General features: G+C 43.3%; 2 protein-coding genes across 3 annotated transcripts; both read left to right on the forward strand.

Annotated features, from left to right (window-relative positions):
- The first annotated feature begins 4,029 nt into the window (after nucleotides 1-4,029).
- On the forward strand, nucleotides 4,030-19,392 carry LOC139368959 (sodium-dependent lysophosphatidylcholine symporter 1-like). Its single transcript, XM_071108490.1, has 14 exons — nucleotides 4,030-4,565; nucleotides 4,674-4,793; nucleotides 5,634-5,758; nucleotides 6,007-6,139; nucleotides 9,668-9,746; nucleotides 13,508-13,671; nucleotides 14,026-14,116; nucleotides 14,231-14,352; nucleotides 14,480-14,563; nucleotides 14,674-14,757; nucleotides 14,864-14,976; nucleotides 17,747-17,890; nucleotides 18,196-18,372; nucleotides 18,799-19,392. Exons 1-14 carry the CDS (start codon nucleotides 4,479-4,481, stop codon nucleotides 18,839-18,841), a joined length of 1,566 nt encoding a protein of 521 aa, XP_070964591.1. The 5' UTR covers nucleotides 4,030-4,478; the 3' UTR covers nucleotides 18,842-19,392.
- Nucleotides 19,393-19,680: 288 nt separating this feature from the next.
- Nucleotides 19,681-26,401, forward strand: LOC139368960 (FKBP prolyl isomerase 1Ab). Of its 2 annotated transcripts, none has more exons than XM_071108491.1 (5): nucleotides 19,681-19,844; nucleotides 20,027-20,074; nucleotides 23,725-23,837; nucleotides 24,725-24,871; nucleotides 25,009-26,401. In XM_071108491.1, exons 1-4 carry the CDS (start codon nucleotides 19,808-19,810, stop codon nucleotides 24,851-24,853), a joined length of 327 nt encoding a protein of 108 aa, XP_070964592.1. In that variant the 5' UTR covers nucleotides 19,681-19,807; the 3' UTR covers nucleotides 24,854-24,871; nucleotides 25,009-26,401. The 2 variants fall into 2 exon arrangements, with proteins under 2 accessions (XP_070964592.1, XP_070964593.1); XM_071108492.1 differs by having other exon boundaries at nucleotides 19,696-19,844; nucleotides 24,725-24,865.
- The last annotated feature ends 1,515 nt before the right edge of the window (nucleotides 26,402-27,916 follow it).

Consider the following 27,916-nt stretch of genomic DNA (forward strand, 5'->3'; position numbering starts at 1 on the left):
AATCTAAATACAACATGTTAAGTGTTGGTTTCATTAGCTGAAACTGGGGACACAGTTTTGTCACACAACATCACAGATGTCTCAAGTTTTGAGGGAGCGTACAATTGGAACGCTGAATGCAGGAATGTCCACCAGAGCTGTTGCCAGAGAATTGAATGTTAATTTCACTACCATAAGCAGGCTCCAATGTTGTTTTAGAGAATTTGGTAGTATGTCCAACCGGCATTACAACCGCAGACCATGAGTAACCACGCCAGCCCAGGACCTCCACATCTGGCTTCTTGACCTGCAGGATCGTCTGAGGGGGAGAACTCAGTAAAATCTTTGAAATTGTTGCATGTTATTTTATATATTATTTTTAAATATCTTGATTTGTTTAACACTTTCTGTTACTACATGATTCCAAATGTTATTTCATAGTTTTGATGTCTTCACTATTATTCTACAATAAAGATAAAACCCTTGAATGAGTAGGTGTCTAAACTTTTGACTGGTACTGTATATTTTGCATAAACACTCCACCCTTAGGATTGTTCAGCATGTCAACAACCATTTCAACAGTAACATCTGTTAACCCTAATATCTCTTTTGCCATCTCCACAATAACCTTCAACCTGGCATTTCTGCTTTCCACAACCCGAATCGTATTGATAACCTTACTAATAAAAGCTATGATGTCAACTTTATTCATTATTAAAGTGTTCTCTGACACCACACATTCATGAACAAGATTTCTGAACAGGCCTCGAAACCATGACAGGACCATCAGAAGCATCAGCCTCGAAACCATGACAGGACCATCAGAAGCATCAGCCTCGAAACCATGACAGGACCATCAGAAGCATCAGCCCCATACATACATGTCAGCTCCATCAGTCTGACAGCAGGTCTACTTACTGCAGGTACATACATGTCAGCTCCATCAGTCTGACAGCAGGTCTACTTACTGCAGGTACATACATGTCAGCTCCATCAGTCTGACAGCAGGTCTACTTACTGCAGGTACATACATGTCAGCTCCATCAGTCTGACAGCAGGTCTACTTACTGCAGGTACATACATGTCAGCTCCATCAGTCTGACAGCAGGTCTACTTACTGCAGGTACATACATGTCAGCTCCATCAGTCTGACAGCAGGTCTACTTACTGCAGGTACATACATGTCAGCTCCATCAGTCTGACAGCAGGTCTACTTACTGCAGGTACATCTATGTCAGCTCCATCAGTCTGACAGCAGGTCTACTTACTGCAGGTACATACATGTCAGCTCCATCAGTCTGACAGCAGGTCTACTTACTGCAGGTACATACATGTCAGCTCCATCAGTCTGACAGCAGGTCTACTTACTGCAGGTACATCCATGTCAGCTCCATCAGTCTGACAGCAGGTCTACTTACTGCAGGTACATCCATGTCAGCTCCATCAGTCTGACAGCAGGTCTACTTACTGCAGGTACATCCATGTCAGCTCCATCAGTCTGACAGCAGGTCTACTTACTGCAGGTACATCCATGTCAGCTCCATCAGTCTGACAGCAGGTCTACTTACTACAGATACATCCATGTCAGCTCCATCAGTAGGTCCACTTACTACAGGTACATCCATGTCAGCTCCATCAGTAGGTCCACTTTCTACAGATACATCCATGTCAGCTCCATCAGTCTGACAGCAGGGCCACTTACTACAGGTACATCCATGCCAGCTCCATCAGTAGGTCTACTTACTACAGGTACATACATGTCAGCTCCATCAGTCTGCACTGTAGTTCTACCAATCTGTTTTATGGCCTCTGAGTATGATACATCATGACTGATCATATATATCTGAGCCTCTCTAGCCTCTCTCTGTACCTGTCATCCACCAAATGCTGCACTGTGTTCTCCCCCCTCAATTACAGCACTTAACATTCACATTGCTTCCACATTCACCATAATCATGTTCTCCTCCACACTTGACAAATCTTTTCTTTCCTTTACATTGAGCAGGTACATGTCCCATTCATTGGCATTTAAAACAATGCAGTGCATATGAGACAAATTCTCTAACATTGAAACTAAGGAATCCTATCTGTACTTTTCCCGGCAAGACTTTCTCAAACCTCAACATCACTGATAAGCTTCCACTTCTTTGACTACATCTCTCTTCTCCCTGTGTATTTCTCTATCGTGATCTCTCTTCTTCCTGTGTATTTCTCTATCGTGATCTCTCTTCTTCCTGTGTCGTGATGTCTCTTCTTCCTGTGTCTTTCTGTATCGTGATCTCTCTTCTTCCTGTGTCTTTATCATGATCTCTCTTCTTCCTGTGTCTTTCCACTACCGGCCATTCCAGCCCTTGACCCTCATCCTCCCGCTCCATACCATCAGAAGTGACACCCATATTGTTTGCATTCCAGCACAGCTGTTGCTTCACAAACTTTTTCTCAATTTCGTCCGCACTAATCGTCGCCATTTCCCACTAACCTCTTACCACACTTCTGTGATAGCAAAACAAGTTAACGATATCAAACAACTCTCCCTTCACCAAAACTCACTGGTTGGAGGCGGGATTTACAACGAGTATGCTAAAGAGAATGTCTCTGACTGGATAGAAAGTTAGGGGTGGTTGACTGATGAGCTGTCGGACATTCTAACTAAAGGGACAAACTAGGGGTGCATGGGAAAAATACTAAATCTAAAAAAATCTGGCTTTTTCTACACTTTGCATCCACTATGAAGGAACTTCCTTCATACTGGATGCAAAGTGTAGAAAATGCTTCAGATTCAGTATTTTTTTCCCGATGCACCCTTCGCTTGTCCAACTTTCTTCATACTGCACGGAGAGACAACAATTGTATCCACCAGTTCATCTGACTCAGGTGAAGTGGGTACAGGGCATTCATTGCCAAAAATCCCGAAGTTTTATACCTTTAAAAGCTAGATTGTTTTCCTATCAAACCAATGATTGAACAAAAACTCACTTTTGTACTCTTAAGACACTGGGTTTTAGTGGCAGGTTGGTCTCACACTGACTTTCTCTACGCAGTCTTGGACAGAAGAACGGAGCAGTTGGAATGATTGGGCACATTTACATTTGAGTTATTTAGTAGATGCTCTTATCCAGAGCAATTAGGGTTAAGTGCCTTTCTCAACATATTTTTCACCAATCAGCTCAGGGATTTGGCTACCTGCCCACCTCTGGAAAACAAATTCAATGCATTATTGTTTGGTGTATACAGAATTCCTAGTCTTGTTTTTTTTCTATTATGAAGAGTCAAGGAACATTCTGTATGACTTAGCTGATTATAGATTACCACAGTCATAACACCCATAAAACCTAGCGGCCAAACAGGGAAATGGTTCCAATTATTTTTCCACCATTCATTTTTCCTATAAGGGATTTTGGATACATGTCAAATAAGGGCTGCGTTCAGTGTAAGTTTACCCTGGCGTGACATTTCGATAACCGTGTCAATCTCTCTAGGACAAGGTGACTTTTATCAATACATTCGCCTGTATTTACCCCCCCCCCAACATGCTAATTAGCTGCTAATGTGGCTATCATACAGAACTACAAATACCATGATGAAGATCTGGACGAGGCTGCCGAATTGAAGCAAAGGTAATAATTTCTGGATAGATCTAATGTTAACTAAATGTAGTAATTCACAAGTTGGCTGAATTTCTGTGAACTGTCTTGTGCGAGTTTTAAATTGACACAATACCTGTCAGCTAGAGTTGACATGCAAGAGCTTGCAGTTTTGCATGATGTCTACTTTGATGGTAATTAGCATTTTCTGAGAATCTGAGAGTATATGGATCCGAATATGTTGATAAGTCCCCTTATCCTAGAGAGATTTAAACGGTTATCAAAACCAAGGTGAGCCTAGAAGAAACACAGCCCTTATTTTAAGTGTTTCTAAAATCCCCTATGGGGAAAAACCAATGATGAAAAAACAATTGGTACCATTTCCCTGTTTTGACTGCTAGGTTTTGTGGGTATTATGACATCACAACTTTGGGGCTCTATTTCTATTAAGAGTTGAATACCCTTGGCCTAGGCTTTAGCTCAGCAGGCTAACAGTCTTGTGGTGCAGATGAGACCCGGGTTTGAACCATAGCCTAGTTGGTCAACTAATCTGCTTAAATATGGAATGATGTTTGTCTATCAGTACATTATAGTGCTATTTCTGTAGGGTAAGCCCATTAAAACGTTTATTATTTTTTATTTTAGTTGTATGCAACTTTTGTACTCCAGCCATAGTAATCGGAACCTTCTGGTGGTGTTGTCATCTCAACAAGGAGTGGTTACTGGTGGTTTCACAATATTCAGAAAGACAAAGCATCAATACCCTGTGTTGAATATCACCGCAAAATGCGAACCGGCGGATACGGTTTTAAACCGATGCGAGCATACGCCACTCACTCTATTGAAGTTCAAATCGCTTACTAATAATACCATACCACGTAAAATTATAGTTATTTTTAAGTTGTGAACGAGAGAATGGCACATACCACGGTGATCAGTGATGGGTCACCCTATGAGGACAAAAATGAGTTGGCTACAACGAAGGATGGAAACGCAACACGGGTAATGTTATTTTGCCCGTTATTTTGTAACCTTTCTCAATTTGTATCCACCGAACTTCGGACTAATGTGAATTGAGCAGGCTAAATAAACCATGTAATATTATTGCAGAAAACCAGAGGCATTCCTTTCTCCAGGAAGATAAGTTATGCAGTTGGTGGCATGCCCTATCAGATGACGGCCAACGCAAAGGGATTCTTCTTGCAGATTTTCCTGCTGGATGTTGTACAGGTCAGTGCTGGGGCTCGGATGAGATCTGCCTGGATGACACTGATGTTTAACCTCAACTATTGATCTGAGATGGAATTTTGTAGAAAATATTTACTTCCCCCGCCCACGCATATTAATAATGAGGATTATAATGTCAGTATAATCAATAAGGATGGTAGTAATATATTGATGTTTTTTTTTCTTCTGAAGACTATTCCAAGTTGACTGGAATAGTGTCCTCAGTTCAATTCTTATAGCATGTTTTGTAATGCCTGTAGCATGTGTGTGGTGGAGTTTTACAAGTGTGTGTGTGTGTGTGTGTGTGTGTGGTGGGAATGCAAATATTTGTATTATTACTGTAACTCTCATCCCTTCTCCAAAGAAAGTTGTTTTTATAATGCAGAAAATGATCAACTAATTAATCTGCCTCGAACATCATGGCTGAAGTTTAGTTATTGGCATCAAATGCTCTTTGTTGAGTTGTTTAACAAAAGTTATTTCGTAACTTCCCCTTTATGTGTAGCCTTGGCTATAAACCCCTCATTAGTACCTCCTAGAAATTCAATGTAAGATTCTACTACTTTAGGGGTGACTATACCAACCAAACAGCACCGTATATGATGGTAATAGCATAGTGTGTATTTTAGATTCTGCTTTCGTTATATATATTTATTGGTGTGGTATTGCACTCAGCCCTCATCCCATGATGCAACAGAGCAGCCACCCTCTGTAATTTAACAACACTGTCACCTCCATTACTTTAGTTAGTGAGTTCTATTAACACCAGGCAGAGGCTCATTTCTTAACAACCCCACCACCTCCACCACTACCCAGTAATGATTATTTATACTGCACCTCTAGATGGGGGCCTTCTATGCATCTCTCATCCTCTTCCTTGGCCGGGCATGGGATGCCATCACTGACCCTCTGGTGGGATATATGGTCATCAAGAGTGGTAGGACACGCATCGGCAAACTCATTCCCTGGTTAGTGACTTCAGAAGAGCAACGCCCATAATATCTGCAGCCCCCCGCACCTCTTATTCAGAGGGGTTGTGTTAAATGCGGAAGACACATTTCAGTTGAATGCATTCAGTTGACTAGGTATCCTTTCTTTCTTTCTCTGCACACCACATCACTGATTTAGGATACATTCTGATGATAAAAAACGATAAAACTGCCCATGATTTCACCATTCAAGTAATGTGCAATATTCCCTCCCTTCCACCCCTCAGGATCGTATTCTCCATGCCTCTGGGCGTCCTGGCCTACATCATGATGTGGTTCACGCCTCAGGAGTCCATGTCTCCCTCCTCCAGTTTCTTCTGGTTCTTCATCTGGAGCTGCCTCTTTGATGCCTTCATGACTGTAAGCTCAAATCAAATGAAATGTTATTTCGTCACATGCTTCGTAAACAACAGGTGTAGACTAACAGTGAAATGCTTACTTATGGGCCCTTCCCAACGATGCAAAGGAGTAAAAAAGAGAAATAATAGAACAATTATAAAAATAAAAAAAACGCAAGAAATAAATACACAATGAGTAACAATAACTTGGCTACATACACAGGGTACCAGTACTGAGTTGATGTGCAGGGGTATGAGGTCATTGAGGTAGATATGTACATATAAAGTGCATTTGGAAAGTTTTTAGACCCCTGGACTTTTTCCACATTTTGTTACGTTACAGCCTTATTCTAAAATGGATTAAATAAAATGTAAAAAATCCTCTACAATCTACACAAAATACCCCATAATGACCAAGTGAAAACAGATTTAGAGATTCTTGCAAATGTCATATGTAACAACTGAAAAACCTTATTTACATAAGTGTTCAGACCCTTTGCAATGACACTCGAAATTGAGCTCCGGTGCATCCTGTTTCCATTGATCATCCTTGAGAAGTCCACTTGTGGTAAATTCAATTTGATTGGACATGATTTGGAAAGGCACACACCTGTCTATATACAGTGGCTTGCAAAGTATTCACCCCCTTGGCATTTTTCCTATTTTGTTGCCTTACAACCTGGAATTAAAATTGATTTTTTGGGGGGGTTAGTATCATTTAATTTACACAACATGCCTACCACTTTGAAGATGCTAAATATTTTTTTATTTTGAAACAAAAAAGAAGCAAGACAAAAAAACAGAACTTGAGCGTGCATAACTATTCACCCCCACCAAAGTCAATACTTTGTAGAACCACATTTTACAGCAATTACAGCTGCAAGTCTCTTGGGGTATGTCTCTATAAGCTTGGCACATCTAACCACTGGGATTTTTGCCCATTCTTCAAGGCAAAACTGGGCCAGCTCCTTCAAGTTGGATGGGTTCCACTGGTGTACAGCAATCTTTAAGTCATACCACATATTTTCAATTGGATTGAGGTCTGGGCTTTGACAAGGCCATTCTAAAGACATTTAAATGTTTCCCCTTAAACCACTCAAGTGTTGCTTTAGCATTATCCTTAGGGTCATTGTCCTGCTGGAAGGTGAGCCTCCGTCCCAGTTTCAAATCTCTGGAAGACTGAACCAGGTTTCCTTCAAGAATTTCACTTTATTTAGCGCCCTCCATCATTCCTTCAATTCTGACCAGTTTCCTAGTCCCTGCCGATGGAAAAACATCCCCACAACATGATGCTGCACCACCATGCTTCACTGTGGGGATGAAGTTCTTGGGGTGATGAGAGGTGTTTGGTTTGCACCAGACATTGTGTTTTCCTTGATGGCCAAAAAGCTACATTTTAGTCTCCTCTGACCAGAGTACCTTCTTCCATAAGTTTGGGGATTCTCCCAGATGCCTTTTGGCGAACACCAAACGTGTTTGCTTATTTTTTCTGGACACTTCCGTAAAGCCCAGCTCTGTGGAGTGTACGGCTTAATGTGGTCCTATGGACAGATACTCCAATCTCTGCTGTTGAGCTTTGCAGCTCCTTCAGGGTTATCTTTGGTCTCTTTGTTGCCTCTCTGATTAATGCTCTCCTTGCCTGGTCCGTGAGTTTTGGTGGGCGGCCCTCTCTTGGCAGGTTTCTTGTGGTGCCATATTCTTTCTATTTTTTTAATAATCGATTTAATGGTGCTCCGTGGTATGTTCAAAATTTCTGATATTTTTTTTATAACCCAACCCTGATCTGTACTACTCCACAACTTTGTCCCTGACCTGTTTGGAGAGATCCTTGGTCTTCATGGTACCGCTTGCTTAGTGGTGTTGCAGACTCTGGGGCCTTTCAGAACAAGTGTGTATATATATATATATACACTGAGATCATGTGACACTTAGATTGCAAACAGGTGGACTTTATTTAATTCATTATGTGACTTCTGTGGTAATTGGTTAAACCAGATCTTATTTTAGGGCTTCATAGCAAAGGGGGGGGGGAATACATATGCACGCACCACTTTTTTAATTATTTTTTAAACAAGTTATTTTTTTCACTTCACCAATTTGGACTATTTTGTGTATGTCCATTACCTGAAATACAAATAAAAATCCATTTAAATTACAGATTGTAATGTAACAAAATAGGAACAACACCAAGGGGGATGAATACTTTTGCAAGGCGCTGTAAGGTCCCACAGTGCAGGTCAGAGCAAAAACCAAGCCATGAGGTCGACGGTATTGTCCGTAGACCTCTGAGACAGGATCGTGTCGAGGCACAGTTCTAGGGAAAGGTACCAAACACTTCTGCAGCCTTGAAGCGCCCCAAGAACATGGTGGCGTCCATTATTCTTAAATGGAAGTAGTTTGGAACCTCAAACTCTTCCTAGAGCTGGCTGTCCGGCCTAAATAAGCAGTCGGGGGAGAAGGGCCTTGGTCAGGGAGGTGACCAAGAACCCGATGGTCCCTCTGACAGAGCTCTACAGTTCCTCTGTGGAGATGGGAGAACCTTCTAGAAGGACAACAATCTCTGTAGCCACACTTTATGGTAGAGTGGCCAGACGGAAGCCACTCCTCAGTGAAAGGTACATGACAGCCCACTTGGAGTTTGCCAAAAGGCACCTAAAGACTCTCAGACCATGGGAAACGAGATTCTCTGGTATGATGAAACCAAGATTGAACTCTTTGGCTTGAATGCCAAGTGTCACGTCTGGTGGAAACCTGGCACCATCCCTACAGTGAAGCAAGGTGGTGGCAGCATCATGCTGTGGGGATGTTTTTCAGCTGCAGGGACTGGGAGACTAGTCAGGATTGAGGCAAAGATGAACTGAGCAAAGTACAGAGCGATTCTTGAAGAAAACCTGCTCAGGACCTCCGACTGGGGCCAAAGTTCACCTTCCAACAGGAAAATGACCCTAAGCACACAGCCAAGACAACGCAGGAGTGGCTTCATTTTCTGAATGTCCTTGAGTTTCACATCCAGAGCCCGGACTTGAGCCCAATAGAACATCTCTGGAGAGACCTGAAAATAGCTGTGCAGCAACACTCCCCAACCAACCTGACTGAGCTTGAGAGGATCTGCAGAGAAGAATGGGTGAAACTTCTCAAATACAGGTGTGACAAGCTTGTAGCGTCGGGTGCCAAGCAGTTTCCATAACAAGCGGCGATGCAGCCAGTCAAGCTTCTCTCTCTCAATGGTGCAGCTGTAAAACATGACAAATCTTTTCAGCCTCCTGAGGGGGAAGAGGCGTTGTCGTGCCCTCTTCACGACTGTGTTGGTGTGTTTGGACCATGATAATTCCTTAGTGATGTGGACACAGAGGAACTTGAAGCTCTTGCCCTGCTCCACTACAGCACTGTCAATGTAGATGGAGGTGTGCCCCAATCTATTCCATTTTGCCAGCGGTGCTTATAATGTTTAGGTGCACCCAACTTCTAACAGAACTATGGTTACAGCCAAATACTCTACTGTTCTTTGTGCATTGTTCCTGTGGTTAAAGTCCATCTCTTCCCTCTCCAGTGCTATCATGTCCCCTACTCTTCACTCAACATGTTCCTGGGGGGTGACCAGAAGGACAGAGACTCTGCCACTGGCTACAGTAAGGCATCCTCTGGAGTTAAACCGCTCATCAGATATTGTTTCAGGTTTCCCTTGGAAAATATGATTTCATTTAATTTTAGCAGGACTTCCCGGATTAAATTATTAGTAAACACATTGTTATGATAATGATGATGGTACAACCATCACTGAAACTCTTAATGTTCTCCGTTGTTGTGATGCAGCCTATGTAGTGGTTATCACTATTATTATTATTTGTATAGAGACGTAGGCAGGCCAGACAGGATGTCAGTTTCATGCCTGACTGTTGAGGGTTTGGTTTCCTGGCAGTGACTGACTCTGTTGGCTGAAAGCAAGCTAAAGTTAACAGGTCAAGGATCAGAGACACAGACACATTTCCTGAACTTCAGTGTAAAAAGAAAAAAAAAAAAAAAGACGCCTAATTTAAGAAGTGTTGTGTGCATTAGAGATAATATAAATACTGGCTTGGTTTCAGTCTATGGACAGTATGCCTTGAATGGCAATTCTGCCACTTTCCAACCTCATATTCATTATCTCCAGCACCAAACCAGTGTCTGAAAACAGCAGTGTTTCTAAATTCAGCAAAAAAAGAAACGTCCCTTTTTCAGGACCCTGTCTTTCAACGATAATTCGTACATATCCAGATAACTTCACAAGATCTTCATTGTAAAGGGTTTAAACACTGTTTATCATGCTTGTTCAATGAACCATAAACAATTCATGAACATGCACCTGTGGAATAGTCATTAAGCCACTAACAGCTTACAGACGGTCGGCAATTAAGGTCACAGTTATAAAAATTTCGGACACTAAAGAGGCCTTTCTACTGACTCTGAAAAACACCAAAAGAAATATGCCCAGGGTCCCTGCTCATCTGTGTGAACGTGCCTTAGGCATGCTGCAAGGAGGCACGAGGACTGCAGATGTGGCCAGGGCAATAAATTGCCATGTCTGCACTGTGAGACGCCTAAGACAGCACGACGGGGAGACAGGATGGACAGCTGATCATCCTCGCAGTGGCAGACCACGTGTAACAACACCTGCACAGGATCGGTACATCCAAACATTACACCTGCGGGACAGGTACAGGCTGGCAACAACAACTGCCGAGTTACACCAGGAACGCACAATCCCTCCATCAGTGCTCAGACTGTCCGCAATAGGCTGAGAGAGGCTGGACTGAGGGCTTGTAGGCCTGTTGTCTGGTGAGGACCTGCCTTACATCACCGACAACAAGGTCGCCTATGGATCCACTGTCGCTGGACCAGACCGGACTGGCAAAAAGTGCTCTTCACTGAGTTGCGGTTTTGTCTCACCAGGGGTGATGGTCGGATTTGTGTTTATCGTCGAAGGAATAAGCATTACCCCGTTGCCTGTACTCTGGAGCGGGATTGATTTGGAGTGGAGGGTCCGTCATGGTCTGGGACAATGTGCCACAGCATCATCGGACTGAGCTTGTTGTCATTGCAGGAAATCTCAAAGCTATGCGTTACAGGGAAGACATCCTCCTCCCTCATGTGGTACCCTTCCTGCAGGCTCATCCTGACATGACCCTGCGACATGACAGTTCCACCAGCCATACTGCCCATTCTGTGCGTGACAGGAATGTCAGTGTTCTGCCATGGCCAGCAAAGAGCCCGGATCTCAATCCCATTGAGCACGTCTGGGACCTGTTGGATCAGAGGGTGAGGGCTAGGGCCATTCCCCCCCTGAAATGTCTGGGAACTTGCAGGTGCCTTGGTGGAAGAGTGGGGTAACATCTCACAGCAAGAACTGGCAAATCTGGTGCAGTCCATGAGGAGGAGATGCACTGTAGTACTTAATGCAGCTGGTGGCCACACCATATACTGACTGTTACAGAAGATTTAGCCAATAGTTGTTTAGAGCACACAGCTTCACACTGTTTGAGTGAAACAGAGATGCGTGCTGGCAGCTAAAAAAAAAAAAAAAAAAACATGTCATAAAAAATATGTTTTCAGAAAATTCTCCATATCTGTTGCCTGAGTACTCAGCTCACCCCTATTTCTAAGCAGCTTGACATCCTTTTATTTATTTAGTTATTATTATTATTATTATTTTAAGTAGAACCTTTCATTTAACTAGGCAAGTCAGTTAATTAAGAACAAATTCTTATTAACAATGACTGTCTACCCCTGCCAAACCCAGATGATGCTGGGATAATTGTGCGTCGTCCTATGGGACTCCTAATCACAGCCGGATTTAATGCAGCCTGGATTTTAACCAGGTACTGGTGTGACACTGAGATGCAGTGCATTAGACCTCTGCGCCACTCGGGAGCGCTCAGTGGTACCGTGAACCGGATCTACAGTTGAGCTCGGATCTACAGTTGAGCTCAGCTCAACGCTGGGGTCGCTGTTGAGTATGTTTGAGGGGTGGATGGAGCACATAGGGATGTGTGAAACTCCTTAGCCTGAAGTTTCGTGCTTGCTTCACCTCATTAGCTAGCTTTTGAGGTGGCACGATCGTCTAAGACGCTTGAGGGAAGACAATCGTGTGTGTTTGTGAGGCAGAGCGGCAGGTAGCCTAGTGGTTAGAGCGTTGGGACTAGTAACCACGTGCTTTTGCCTATACGAAGTCGAGCAAAAATAATATGCCTACACATTTTAGGCTGGCATATTTTAGACTGGCGTTATTGCATGCTAATTGTTTCTGATTAGTGATAGATGAGCAAATACATGAACTAGAGCGACTTTAATTTGATTTATTTAACCTTTATTTTAACTAGGCAAGTCAGTTCAGAACAAATCTTATTTGCAATGAAGGCCTACCAGAAGGCAAAAGGCCTCCTGCGGGGACCGGGGCTGGGATATAAAATGATAGGACAAAACACACATCACTAAAGGGAGAGAGACAACAACATAGCATGGTACCAACACATCATGGCAGCAGCACAACATGGTAGCTGTATCAATAAAAACCGTGCTGAAATGTTCTTGACCACACAAGGGAATACCTTTACAACGATTGCTGCCTCAGCATTGCGGCAAAATGTTATGCTAAGCCTTAGGCCAAAGTTTATCGAAATGATTAGTTATGCAGAAATAAAAGTTTTGACATTGATACCGGCAATACCTTTCAGATATAAGGAAGATGCTGGATGTGGTGAAGTTGGTGGGAAAAACGTCCCTGGGTTTATAAGCGGAAATCGACCCTCCGCACAAGGATTCTTTTTGCGGCACAGTCGATAGCGCGCCGGATCTCGGGCTCCAAGGTCGAGGGTTCGAGACCTGCTCCCTGCTGTTTCATTACAGTTTGAAAGGGATAATAGTGTTTGAAAATCACTGTTTTTAAAACGTTTAAACTTTTGATGTTATCAGGTAGAACTATATACTTTTTCTTCTACAAAATGTAGAAATGGACCGTTTTCACAGATGTTGACGCTGGTATTGTGCTGTAGGTAAAGAAGTGGTGGAGTTGCTTCATACAGTAATATTGTTTTTAAAAAGAGCATCTTTGGTTTTAACCCCCAAAACACCTGAGGTAAAATGTTTTTCCTCTCCATTTCCTCCATGTCAGTGTTTCCCAAACTTTTCTCTGTTACTGTACCACCAAGTACATTTTGCTCTGCCCAGAGTACCCTCGAAGTACCCCCTTCATGTGCCTTTTACCAGTTAACATATGGTCTCATGAGTCTTCTCAAGTACCCCCTGTGGATAGGCCAGGTACTTCAAGGGTTCATAGTACTCGTGGTTGGTTAATTCCATGTCACTGTTTTCATTGTATATGTCTCCATCCTCTTCAATAGTTATTTTCCCTCAGGAATGGGGATGGAGGTGTTTGCAACACTGGCGGGTGCAACCATTCAGGGTCAGATTGTGGGGGTGTACCATGCTAAGAGTGCACAAGTCTGCAGCCAGCTGAACTACAGCGAGGCCTCCCTCCGTAACGTCTCCTCACCCCTCACTGATACCCTTCAGAACACGGTTTGGTCCATCATATCCATAACCCCCACCGTCTTTCTCTTCTCGCTCTTACAATAACCACTATCACACTCTTCTGTAACCGAGAAGACAACTTTGCATCACTTCCTCTCTGCAATATGTCAAAAGTGTGAAAGAGAACTTATCAACTAGAATTTGCCTGTACTGTAGAAATTCAGCAATAGCATTGCAGTTATAGGTTCTTCCCTATTTGTGGTCATTACAGGAAGTGTAATCTTGTCTTGTCTGAACTGACAAGTATTTTTTTGACGTTTTCCCCTGAGCTTGTTGTTGTGTGTCTTAGTACAGATACGCTGATTTAATATTAATTTGGTTATTTTTCTGTCTTGGCTTCAGAGGAGAGCTTACGTGCTTGCTGCTTTAGTTTTGGGAGGAATCTATTTCCTGTGTTGTGTTGTGCTCTTCCTGGGTGTGAAGGAGCAGTTGGGTGAGTATGGTTTCTTAGGTGCTTCTGTTGTATGTAGATTTTTTTATTTTTTTTGACTGGGGTACGAGAGACATCAGGCTATTTATTGATGATTTGTTTCACTTTCCACCCCAGCTCCTCTCAGTACCCTGGACCGTATCCGTATGCCCTACCTGGCAGGTATGAAGATGGTGGTGGGACACACCCCTTACGTGAAACTCGTATTCGGGTTTCTCTTTGCCTCGCTTGCCTTCCAGGTGAGGGTCGCCCTAGGGTCTGGACTGTGTGTTTTGTGTGTATGATGATGATGATGATGATGATCATGGAGATGTTAATGACTTTTAAATGATTCTCTTTCTTTCCTGTCACGGCGACATTACCCAGATGGCTCAAGGAAACTTTGCCCTCTTCTGTACCCATGCTGCAGGTCTGGGGGCCTACTTCCAACACCTCGTCCTTATCCTGCTAGTGAGTAAAGTAACCACGTTTGACACTCATTCAGAGCAGGTTCATGCATTGATTTAGGTAACAAGAGTGTCTTTGTTTTTTTTTGTTGGTATGTGTGTGTCCTTGTCTAGACAGCTGCCACATTGTCCATCCCTCTGTGGCAGACATTGCTTTTGAGACTGGGGAAGAAGACGACGCTGTACATAGGACTCTGTGTAAGTTCCCTTGTACAAGAACGTGGTTATGTATATGTTTCACCTGATCCCTTAACATTTTTTAACTTCCTTCATCACTCTGTCTGTTGTTTCTCCTTTTTTTCAGATGTATGCACCAGCCCTTGTGATCATTGCCTCCATACAGAGCAACCTGCCTGTCTTCATCATTATGTCCATCATATCTGGGTCTAGTCTATCGGCACTCTACCTGCTGCCCTGGTGAGAGTTTGTGTTTGTACACATACAATGCATTCTGACAGTATTCAGACCCCTTGACTTTTTTCCACATTTTGTTGCGTTACAGCCTTACTCTAAAATTGATTAAATTGTTTTTTTCTTCTTTCCCTCATCAGTCTACACACAATACACCATAATGACAAAGCAAAAACTGTTTTTTAGAAATGTTTGCAAATTTACGAAAAATGTCAAACTGAAATATCACATTTACATAAGTATTCAGACCCTTTACTCAGTACTTTGTTGAAGCACCTTTGGCAGCAATTTACAGCCTTGAACCTTGTCAAGGGGTCTGAATACTTTCCAGATGCACTGTAGGTCAAAACACAATAAATGTGATGACTAAAATGATAGTATTAACAAGCATTAGAGATACAGTACCATTACATGTTCAATGGCTTAGGGCTCCCGAGTGGTGCAGCGGTCTAAGGCACTACATCTCCGTGCTAGAGGCGTTACTACAGACCCTGGTTAGATTCCAGGCTGTATCACAACCGGCCGTGATTGGGAGTCCCATAGGGTTTGGCCGGGGAAGGCCGTCATTGCAAATAAGAATTTGTTGGTGCCTCCCGAGTGGCGCAGTGGTCTAAGGCACTGCATCGCAGTAGCTAGCTTTGCCACTAGTCCAGTAGCTCTGTAGTAGCCGGCCGCGACCGGGAGACCCATTTGGCCCAGCGTCGCCTGGGTTAGGGGAGGGTTTGACCGGCAGGGATGTCCTTGTCTCATCGCGCCCTAGCGACTCCTGTAGTGGGCCGGGGGCAATGCACGTTGACACGGTCGCCGGGTGCACGGTGTTTCCTCCGACACATTGGTGTAGCTGGCTTCCGGGTTAAAAGGGCATTGTGTCAAGAAGCAGAAGCTTGGTTTGGTCGTGTTTCGGAGGACGCTCTCCCGAGTCCGTACGGGAGTTGCAGCGATGAGTAATAACTAACCACAAAATTGGGGAGAAAAATAAGTACATGTAAAAAATATGTAAATAAAATACTATAAAAAATAATAACTAGTTCTTAACTAACTTGCCTAGTTAAATAAAGGTTAAATAAAACACACTGATATTGTAGCATACTGTAACTAGTCCAGGCCTCCAGCCACACCACACGGTCACACCTGATTACTCATAGCACTAACCCTGGCGCCCCCCCCCCCCCCCATTATGTTGGTGCCAGAAACGAGTAAAACACCCTCCTACTGTTTCACCCATAATAATGTAATGTTATAGGAATATGCACGATACTGTTTTGACTTTCTCTGTCTCATTAAGGAGCCACAACTTGCATTTGTCCTCAGAACTATGTTCTGACCTCTTGATTTCATCACAATGATAGGCAACTTCTAGAGCAGGGTCTCCTAACTCAGTTCCAAGGGGTTCACGTTTTGGTTTTTGACCTGATTTGGCATCACACTTTTACCCTCATCCCTAGGGCCTGATTGGTGTCACACTTTTACCCTCATCCCTAGGGCCTGATTGGTGTCACACTTTTACCCCCATCCCTAGGGCCTGATTGGTGTCACACTTTTACCCCCATCCCTAGGGCCTGATTGGTGTCACACTTTTACCCCCATCCCTAGGGCCTGATTGGTGTCACACTTTTACCCCCATCCCTAGCAAACACAGCTGACGTAAAACTAATTGTATTTTTAACTGAAGATCATAATTAGGTGATTATTGGAGTCAGGTGTGATAGCTTGGGGCTGGGGCAACACTGTGACATTAATCAGGCCCCCGAGGACTGGAGCTGCCCAGGCCTGCCCTAGCACTACACAACTGATTCAAATAATCATTAACCTTTGTTGATTTGAAACAGTGGTGTAGTGCTAGGGCAGAAACTAAAACGTGCACCCCTAGGGGTCCCGAGGACTGAGTTCAGGAAACAGTGCTCTAGAGTATCTTGAAAGCCACTATATAAACAGTTAGGTCAGTATAGCTTATCATAATGGCCCTGTCTCCCTGGTAACTGGACTGGGGCTTCCCTCCCACACACTCTGGACTGGGGCGCCTCCCTCCCACACACTCTGGACTGGGGCGCTTCCCACCCACACACTCTGGACTGGGGCGCTTCCCTCCCACACACTCTGGACTGGGGCGCTTCCCTCCCACACACTCTGGACTGGGGCGCTTCCCTCCCACACACTCTGGACTGGGGAGCTTCCCTCCCACACACTCTGGACTGGGGCGCTTACCTCACACACACTCTGGACTGGGGCGCCTCCCTCCCACACACTCTGGACTCAGGCGCTTCCCTCCCACACACTCTGGACTGGGGCGCTTCCCTCCCACACACTCTGGACTGGGGCGCTTCCCTCCCACACACTCTGGACTGGGGCGCTTCCCTCCCACACACTCTGGACTGGGGCGCTTCCCTCCCACACACTCTGGACTGGGGCGCTTCCCTCCCACACACTCTGGACTGGGGCGCTTCCCTCCCACACACTCTGGACTGGGGCGCTTCCCTCCCACACACTCTGGACTGGGGCGCTTCCCTCCCACACACTCTGAGATTCTTATTTTTCCACAGCTATTGGAGACCACACTTCTAAAGACTTGAAAGTTAAGACTTGAAAGTTAAGAAATGGTCTGCAGTGCTCTCTGAGCTGAGAAACATCTGTGTTTTACTACAACTATTAACTCATCTACTAAAGGAAGGAAGGAAGGAAGGAAGAAGAAGTGGACAGTAATAAATGTGTTATTTATTTAGTGAAATAGTCTACAATGTATTCTCACACAGTACCTTGTCATCCTGTCTGTGTGTAGGTCTATGTTGCCGGATGTAGTTGATGACTTCAAGGTGAAGAATCCCACCAGTACAGACCTAGAGCCCATGTTTTACTCCTGCTATGTTTTCTTCAACAAGTTTGGAGGGGGGATGTCTGTGGGCATCTCCACCCTGGCATTACAGTGAGTTCCACCTGCAGGGATTGGACACTAGAATCTAAGTATTGGTACAAATATAATTTGAATCATGTATGGATTTATTTTACATCAACATTACTCTTCATTTGGGTGCTGTTTAGACCTTTGTCATGTCTCCAAACAGCACCCAATGAAGAGTCATGTTGATGTAAATAAATCCATACATGACTCAATCTATATTTGTACCAATGCTTGGATTCTATCTGTGGTGCGGCGGCACTTTCAGAAGAGTTTCCCCTCTTCTGCAATTGCTTGTCTACCGAGTGTAACCCCCCTCTCCCCACCCTCAGCTTTGCAGGGTATAAGCCTGGGGCCTGCAGGCAGAACCCAGCTGTGATCACAGCGTTGCGGGTCCTGTTCGCCCCTGTGCCCGTCGTCCTCCTCTTCATTGGTCTGGTGCTGTTTTATTTCTACCCCATCAATGAGGAGCGGCGCGGCCAGATCCAACAGGAACTACAGAAAGCAGAGTGAGTTTCCATCCTGTTGATAGTCCCAATACCCTACAGTGGATCTACATTACTTGGATAAATTGGTTGAACTGATTGTATGCTAGACTGACATCTAGTGGTAGATCACTGTAGCTGTCTAGTTTTAGTTTTTCTCGCAAATCAAATAAAAGTTTATTGGACACGTGCACATGGTACAGCGATTTGCTTACTTGCTAATGATCCTCAGCAATGACAAATACAAGAGTACCAAAATAACAAGTAGTAAATAAAAGTAGATAAAAAAAAGTAATACAAATAGTAATATGAAAATAATGTACATAATAGAATCTACATTATTATTTTATAAAAAATATAATTCATTATTATTATTTTACGAAGACATGTTAGCTTTCCTGATAATTCTATGACATTGTTTCACTTACAAAGCCATTTTGTTCTTTACAGGAAAGTGGTTGGAAACCAAGAAATGGAGGCAGTGGGATTGTAGACTCCGCTCAGACACAGCCAGCCTGTCTAGCTGGACACTTCCATCAGTCAGTGTCTTTGTCTGACATGGTGCATGACTGTTCACACCTCATCTGACACCATGCTAGGACACTGCTGCCTATTTCACAGCAGCTCGCATGTGTTTATACCATGGAAGACGATTGTCATGGTCACAGGCCGAAACACAGACACTTGACTCCGCCTATGTATTGTATCTTTGCATGTGTGTGTGTTTTCTTATCCAACCATTGTAATCACTTTTGTGTACAACAGTGGTTCCCAACCTTTCTCTGTTAATGTACCACAAACTGAATTTTTCTCTGCCCAGAGTACCCCCTCATGTGTACCCCCTCATGTGCGTTTTACCAGTAAGCCTATGGTCTCATGGATCTTCTCAAGTGTAGGTAGACCAGGTACCCTCTGTGGATAGGGCAGGTACCACCAGGGGTCTTAGTAGCTCTGGTTGGGAACCACTGGTGTCCAGTACTGTTCACTGGATGCAAGGACCTCGGAGTAATATGTTTTGTAATAAACCACTTATATTCAAACGGATCAAGATCAACATTTTATTTGAAGTATTTTAACCTAGTATACAGTAGGCCTAAATTCTAGTCTGGGATGCTGATGCTTCATTACAGATCAAATATATTAAAATAAATAAATGGGGAAGGTAAATCTAACATCCAACAGAAGAAGAAAAATCACCGCGGGATCGTGTAATGGTGCGTGCATTGTTATTACATTGTTATTACATTGTTATTACATTGTTATTATTTATGAACAGAATAAAATAAAAAAAATCGCGCTCAAAATGTGACGAACACTCCCACTTTTTTTTCCGGTTTAACCGCTACATTCACATCACGTGGTAGACGCCGCTGCACGGAGACAGACGACAACAGCCGCTGAAATAGCAGATTGAAGGAAGATAGTCTCTTGGTAGGGTGGAGGGATATTAACGAAGGAAATGGGAGTAGAAATTGAGACAATAACCCCGGGCGATGGTAAAATATTTTTATGCATATCTTTAGCTCAAGATTTTTGATGGATTTCCGTTAATTCCTTTTAATTTCCACACAACAAAATGCAGCTTCTCTTAGTCTTCTCATGCCCGTTATCCTGTTTTAGCGTCGCGTCGTCTTTTCATGCCAGTTATCCTGTTTTTCTATGGCTTTTTCTCCCACAGGAAGGACCTTCCCTAAAAAAGGACAGACGTGCGTGGTGCATTATGTTGGTGAGTTTGGGAGATTCATTTCCAGTGTCTGTCTGAATGCAAGCACCAATGCAAATTCCCTTAAATCTCAGGCCACAACCTTGGCGATTGAGTGCATTTTTTTTGTTTCAATAGTAATATTTTCATTCAGGGGAATTTCATTTGGATGCAATTGCAAATACATATTTAGCTCTGGCCACCCAACAGTGTGTTGCGTTACGTCTTTCTGTACAAGGGAGGCAGGTGGCTTCTTCGTATTGGAATGCGGTTATTACTACATTGTATAAATTGAGCAACATTGTAACATCGCGTGCGAAGTCAAGACTACTTTGTTACAATGTAGCCACCGGACACTTCGTAGGTGATTACAGTAGGGTAATATAACATGCAGGTAGGTAGGTGTCTGTGTTGAGGGTTCAGACGTCGGCAGCTGCAGGGTTCAATCCGAGGTCGAGACAGCGAGGGATTTAAACCCAGTCTGATACCCTGCCTTTGTTGAAGTTGAGGGGATTGGTGACGTTGGATAAGAACTGAGTATTGCTGTCTGATGTGTTTTTATGGACCCCCCCCCCTCCCCCCTTTCGTTGTAATTGTTTACTGATGAGTTCGTGTGTTATTGTAATAGTTGCAGGGGTTGGTATATTTTATAATTTTCTCCATGTTCTCATACGATTTAGACTATTCAATTGTCAGCTATCTAGCTGTAGGATAGCTGCTATTGTAGTCCTAACAATCTTATTGGATTATCATGTAACTTCCATTATACTCGGGTTCATGCATACACAAAATATTTACATCACTGGCAAGATTCTACATGTTTTACTACGTTTGCTATAGCAACAGTAGTTTTTTTTCTTCCACTTTTTAATTTCCTGCCAGAAAATTATATTTTCCTGTTATTCATGTGTGAACTGTACCCTCATGCAATAGCTGGTGCTTGAGTTATATCACTGGGGAAGCCAAGCCAGTAAAAAAAGCCATATTTACAACCTGTGATAATTGTGTTGTTTGCTCTATAGCCCGTTAGCCCACCACTCTGATATGCAATATGGCCGAGACAACAAAAAAGACAACAGTCACAGTGGCGGAATAAATTAGACTACACATATACTTGTTTCATCACAGTACCAGAAAGCAATACATGTCCGGTGTCCACAAAAACAAATATTGCATGTAACAAATAGTTAAATGACCTACAGCATGGTCCATCAAGTGAATGTTTTCTACAGTTTACTAAACAACTGCTGGGTTTAGATCCACGTAGTTACTGCAAGTCAGCACGAAGACACCGGGAGCAACTGCTGGGTTTAGATCCACGTAGTTACCGCAAGTCAGCACGAAGACACCGGGAGCAACTGCTGGGTTTAGATCCAAGTAGTTACCGCAAGTCAGCACGAAGACACCGGGAGCAACTGCAGGGTTTAGATCCACGTAGTTACCGCAAGTCAGCACGAAGACACCGGGAGCAACTGCTGGGTTTAGATCCACGTAGTTACCGCAAGTCAGCACGAAGACACCGGGAGCAACTGCTGGGTTTAGATCCACGTAGTTACCGCAAGTCAGCACGAAGACACCGGGAGCAACTGCAGGGTTTAGATCCACGTAGTTACCGCAAGTCAGCACGAAGACACCGGGAGCAACTGCAGGGTTTAGATCCACGTAGTTACCGCAAGTCAGCACGAAGACACCGGGAGCAACTGCTGGGTTTAGATCCACGTAGTTACCGCAAGTCAGCACGAAGACACCGGGAGCAACTGCCTCCCTTATTCCTGCACCATTTACACTTCAACATTAAAACGTCGTCAAATCAACTAGGCTATAATACAGTGAAAACAAACGGAAAGATACCAAAGACAATTTAGTCCAATCAATGTTGCTAATTTATCATGCGACTGTCCATGGTACAGCTTTCTCTCTCTCTCGCTCTGTGTGTGTGCATGCAAGTTTAAAAAAAAGTTGACTCGCCATACTTGTAGACTAGTTGAATGACAACGTCATTCTCCTCTCTTTCATGTTGGTAAAACATTATATGGCTCTGTCATACAGTACACTTTTAGTTTTTGTTGTCATAGGCTACCTAGCTAAAATGCTTGCTAGCCTAACTTCCACCTAGCTAAAATGCTTGCTAGCCTAACTTCCACCTAGCTAAAATGCTTGCTAGCCTAACTTCCACCTAGCTAAAATGCTTGCTTGCCTAACTTCCACCTAGCTAAAATGCTTGCTAGCCTAACTTCCTTGCATGGGCAACAATGAACCAGCTAAGTTAACTAGCTGGTTAACGTGAGACTACTAGACTACATATTGCATTTCAATCATCTCAGGCCCTTGGCTCAATATATGAATTTATGGTTAGATCAGAATCACCATCATAATCATGGAGTCCAAATCTCCATCCAGGACTTAGGAAAGGGCTGATTTAGCAAGCTAGCTACTGCAGGACAACGACACAAGCAGACCAGGAACGGACAAGTTTTTCTGACAACGTTTTGCTTTTGATGCGATTTGATTTGGTGTAAAGCCAAATCCAAACTGGCCTCTTTTTTTGGGGGACATTTTGCATGTGCCAGGACAACCGACAGTTGAGCTCAGCTTTTTTTTTTATTAACGGAGGTGAAATGCTTGTTGGCATCAATCAATCAAATGCTGTGGCGGCAACATGTCATACTCTTTTAGTCCAGACAGCATCAGATACATGGGCTACACATACTAAGACAGAGGGGCTCTGTTTCCCTCGCTCTGATGATTTCTCCAGTGAGATTCAGCCATTTGCCAATTTTAAGGGAAAGTATGAAAACACAGAGAGATGAAAGATTAAATTATTTTATACCATTTTTATTTTTTTATTGGTCAAATATGTGGGGGAAGCCTGGCTTCCATTGGCATCAATGATTACACTCCTCCACTGCCCTCATGATAAGTCAGTCTCCTATTTGCATAAATCTGCTCCCTGACGGGATATTTTTGAGACTTTCAACAACGATAACGTTCGACGTCAAAGAAATACAACTGAAAAAGTTTTTTGCATTATAAATTCCATCCCTAATAGATCATTATATTGGCCAACGCAGAGAGAGGGAGAGCGAGAAAAGAAAAAAAAATCTGGCCACCCAACCCCGCCACGTCTGGGATTACTATCTATATCTTGCCCCCCTTGATGTGCCCCACAGCAGTGCACGCCAGAGATTAGCCCCCCCCCCGGCCTGATTGGTGGTGACAACAACAGTACACAATGAACGCCTCCTCGGGATGGATTGCCGAGTGCAGACGCCCAGTTATGGGCATTTTCCTGTCACTTTGCTGCCCACCCCGAGAGACAGCTGCAGGGGCTATTTCTGCTATCGGTGGAATCCCTTCATTTGCATTCAGGGATATAGTTTTACACTAGCTCAGAAGATATATTGTTAATGCTTCGTTAACTGTCGTTTTTGTCCCTTGTTGTGTTGCATAACAGTAGATATGGAAGTAGACCGACAAGAGCCACAGGATGTACGTCTTTCACCTTAAGTGTTTGTCTGCCTGCTGGAACTCAAGTTAGTTTGGGTTTTAGTGCAGGAATTGCACCCCCAGTCCAGTTCTGAAATGATTGCGTTGAAACGTAACAAGACATGCCACCATCTCTGTTACAGATTGTCAAAATAAATCCTCTCTGCCTCTCATTTCCTCCTCCTCAGGCTCTCTGACGGATGGACGCAAGTTTGACTCCTCCCGTGACAGGGACAAGCCCTTCAGGTTTAAAATAGGAAAACAGGAAGTGATCCGTGGCTGGGAAGAGGGAGTCGTGCAGGTAGGTGTACTGTGCAGACATTTCTGGTGTCTGTCTGCCTCTACTTCTAGGAAGTACAGGAGAAGGGTTTTACAATGAAATTACCACGTCCTTGTAACGGAGAGGTTGCCATTTTGCCAAAGCACAGAATGTCCCATCGGTGTATTTCTTTGCTGTGCATGAGCCCTCGGTCAAGATTATCCAGAGCAAAAACATTTCTATTACTCGATGAATTGAACTGTTCCAGGTACCACCGTCTCCATCAGTAGGAACATAATGACCTTCATACATAGTATTTCTCTGAACATATGACATGCTTTGTGTGGGCTATACAAGACGGTTTGAAGTATTCACATAAACCTTCACTGTTACTAGGGCGGTACACACAGTCCGGTCTGCTTGTTGTACAGCTCTGTGATGTGTAGCTGCAGCAGATTGAAAGGGAAATGTGTGCAACAGGAGAGAGAGACTGAGGCATTGTGTTGTACTTCAAAGCAGTTCGCTGGGCTTTTGCCAGGAGGTTGATTACATAATATTCTTATCAAGGGCGACAGATGCGGTGAAGAGACGTGCCCGTATTAGTCTTTGTTGTGTTGGCGAGGCATTCTCCCAGCCAATGGCAGTTCTCCACAAGAGCCCTCGGCGTTTTCATCAGAGGCTCCACACTTACAGCATGACAAACCGCTCCCCCAATTACACAAACACACACTAAGCGTCTGGTCTGGGGTCAATTGCTGCTTTATGTACAACCAAAAAGTGATGCATAAATTAACACAATTTGAACAAAAAAAAGTTGTCAACAGTATCATAAAATAAATGCTTCTTTCTGAAATAAAACATAGAGGTTCCTCTATAGCTTTATCTCAGTGTGGCTGTGCTTGACCTATGTCCCCCTCACTTCCTTGCAGATGAGTGTCGGTCAGAGAGCCAAGCTGACCTGCTCGCCTGACTTTGCCTACGGAGCAAAGGGCCACCCGGGGATCATTCCACCCAACGCCACCCTCATCTTTGATGTTGAGCTACTGAGCCTTGAATGAAGTTTTTTTTTTGTTTTTGTAAGTACTTTTTGAAGATTTTCTAAGTGTTTTTTTGTTGTTGTTATTATCCGTAGTTTAAATAATAGCACAAATGCATCTACAAGTCTATGGATTCAATCTAATCCCTTTCTCCTCTTCCTCCTCTGTCTTTGCAGGCTGCTTTCTACCTAGGAAACATGTAGAAAGGCTAAGAAAGTCTGCACTTGATTCTATAAGAGACCTGAGTCTATAATTCCACCACTTTGGTCATTATTTTATCCATATATACAAAATCTTTGTTATCAATGACTCGGTTATTTTGTTTTTCTTTAAAAACCTATGGGCCATAACCTTAAAACCTTACAAACCTTGATGTTTTTAAATCTTGAATTTTTTAATTGTGCTTTACTTTGTTTTGTGAAATTATTGGTTGTGCATGGTTATATGAGTAATGCAAAATACCAATGAAATATTAGCAGCGACATTCATCTCTTTTCAAGAGAACCTATCAACAACATAGAGGGCTGGTGCTTGACGTGAAGCCTACCCGAGGAACAAAACTAAGAGAATATGAAAAGTACATGTTTGCATACCTCTCTCTCCCAGCTGAAAGTAGAACAAATATGAATAGATTTTTTTTTAGAGTTGTAGGGCTTAGTGTAATGTTGAGAGGCATAAGTGTAGTAAAATATTGAGTCATGGGATGTCTTAATGGTATAAAACAGGAACATTGTTTGATATGTTATTTACCCAGACTAAATAGTGATGTTTCCTTTCATTTTGATTAATTTTATTAGGCGCTAGTGAGCATTCTGCACAGAGAAACCAGTACAGAAGAGAATTGTTGTATCATATTGCGTGTCTCTCATTACGAGACATACGAGCAACCAACTAGCTGGTTCTGCATGTCCTACATAATGATATCCTGATCTATACGTGTCAACGTTTTGCATTTTCATATTTTTTGTTGTTGTTGTTGCTTATGTTTCTTTCCAAGTCAAATCTTTAACCCTGTTGAAAGCCATACATGTGTTATTAACAGTGATGGGAACCATATCGTATACGCACATTAATTGGAGTAGTGATGATTTTGAAAAGGGGGTTGAGGAATCGATTCAATTGTGACCTCCCCCACCTTATTTTGTCTCACAACTTGACATTATATATTTTTCAGATGCCATCTTTCTAAAATATGTGTATGCGACCAATACAATTTGACTTGATAACTAAGAATGACTTCTACTTTTACCTGTAATTGAATGGTAAATATGTTTTTGTCAGCGTCATTAGACTGACACCACACTGCCTAAATAAAAATGCTGTGTTGTGGTAGTCAGGTGACGGAGACATCCATGTTTTGTATCACATTTAAAAGTCTGTTGAAATAGAGTTAAATCTAATGCATATAGAACATGTTCAGATGCTGGCCATCATTGCTCTTGATGTTACAGCTGTCTAGGCGCATGGCACAAATGCAGTCCTATGTACTGTGTATTTGTGTGCTGAGTTACATACGCAGGCACAACCAATAAATGTTTTTGCAGTTGCAATAAAGTGCTCTCTACCTGCTTTGTGGAAAGTCCATTTTTTTCTTCAATTACCGGGATATCTGGCATGAATGAGGTTGGGGTTATTAAATAATGTTTTTTTGTTGAAATGTTGAGTTGTAATTTTAGAACATGTACATATTATATCTGCAGTAATAGTAGAATGATAGGGTTTCGCAGTATTATTTACCCGCCAGTGTTGTGATTGGCTGTGATATTCGCCTGTTGCGTTCACCTCCCGGAGCGGCCGCCGCGGTCGAAGCTGCATTAACTTTGTGCCTGTGTTATCTAGTGGAAATTGCTCTTTTTGTGGTTGCTAAAATAATACACCGTTCGCTCAAAAACAAGCACTGAGTAATCGTGTAGGGGATCCTTGTACCATCTAAATCCCTGTGAAATGTATTTTCAATAGCAAAACATTTTTGTTTTTACAGCTGTTTGAAACCGGTGAACCAAAACCGAAACTAAAAGGCTCACGCCTCGATCACACCGAGTGTTTTGAATGTTGGTACACCAGAAGTACTGTACATTCATTTCAAATGGAACTTATCGAAAGTATGAATCAAACTGTATGTCTATACGGCTTACATAAATGGTAGCAGAAGGAGAATGTTTAACTTTTTGTTGCATACATATCCACATGATACGAGGCGCCAAGCCCGTGTCTCTGCCATGTTGCGGGTGAGGGGGGAGATGTTTTTTTAATAAAGCCTACTTAGTGCTGTTGCAATTCATCTAGCTTCAACATAGGGGAGACATGCTGAGACATTCTAGGTGTAGTGGCACCTTTTAAGTATCAAGGTGTTCAATTAGTGTCTGCTTTGCTATAGAAACCGAAGTGGTATCTCGGGATTGGAATAGGGTTTTATGGATCATCGTTCATATTCATAGAGATTAGAAGATATATGAGCCATCACCCACAGCAAGACTGCCCAAATAGGTCCACAGACGATGCAATCTCAACCACACTGCACACCGCCCTAACCCATCTGGACAAGAGGAATACCTATGTGAGAATGCTTTTCATTGACTACAGCTCGGCATTCAACACCATAGTACCCTCCAAGCTCGTCATCAAGCTCGAGACCCTGGGTCTCGACCCCGCCCTGTGCAACTGGGTACTGGACTTCCTGACGGGCCGCCCCCAGGTGGTGAGGGTAGGCAACAACATCTCCTCCCCGCTGATCCTCAACACTGGGGCCCCACAAGGGTGCGTTCTGAGCCCTCTCCTGTACTCCCTGTTCACCCACGACTGCGTGGCCACGCACGCCTCCAACTCAATCATCAAGTTTGCGGACGACACAACAGTGGTAGGCTTGATTACCAACAACGACAAAACGGCCTACAGGGAGGAGGTGAGGGCCCCCGGAGTGTGGTGTCAGGAAAATAACCTCACACTCAACGTCAACAAAACTAAGGAGATGATTGTGGACTTCAGGAAACAGCAGAGGGAACACCCCCCTATCCACATCGATGGAACAGTAGTGGAGAGGGTAGCAAGTTTTAAGTTCCTCGGCATACACATCACAGACAAACT

Source organism: Oncorhynchus clarkii, chromosome 16 (genome assembly GCF_045791955.1).
Source record: "Oncorhynchus clarkii lewisi isolate Uvic-CL-2024 chromosome 16, UVic_Ocla_1.0, whole genome shotgun sequence".
NCBI lineage: Eukaryota > Metazoa > Chordata > Actinopteri > Salmoniformes > Salmonidae > Oncorhynchus > Oncorhynchus clarkii.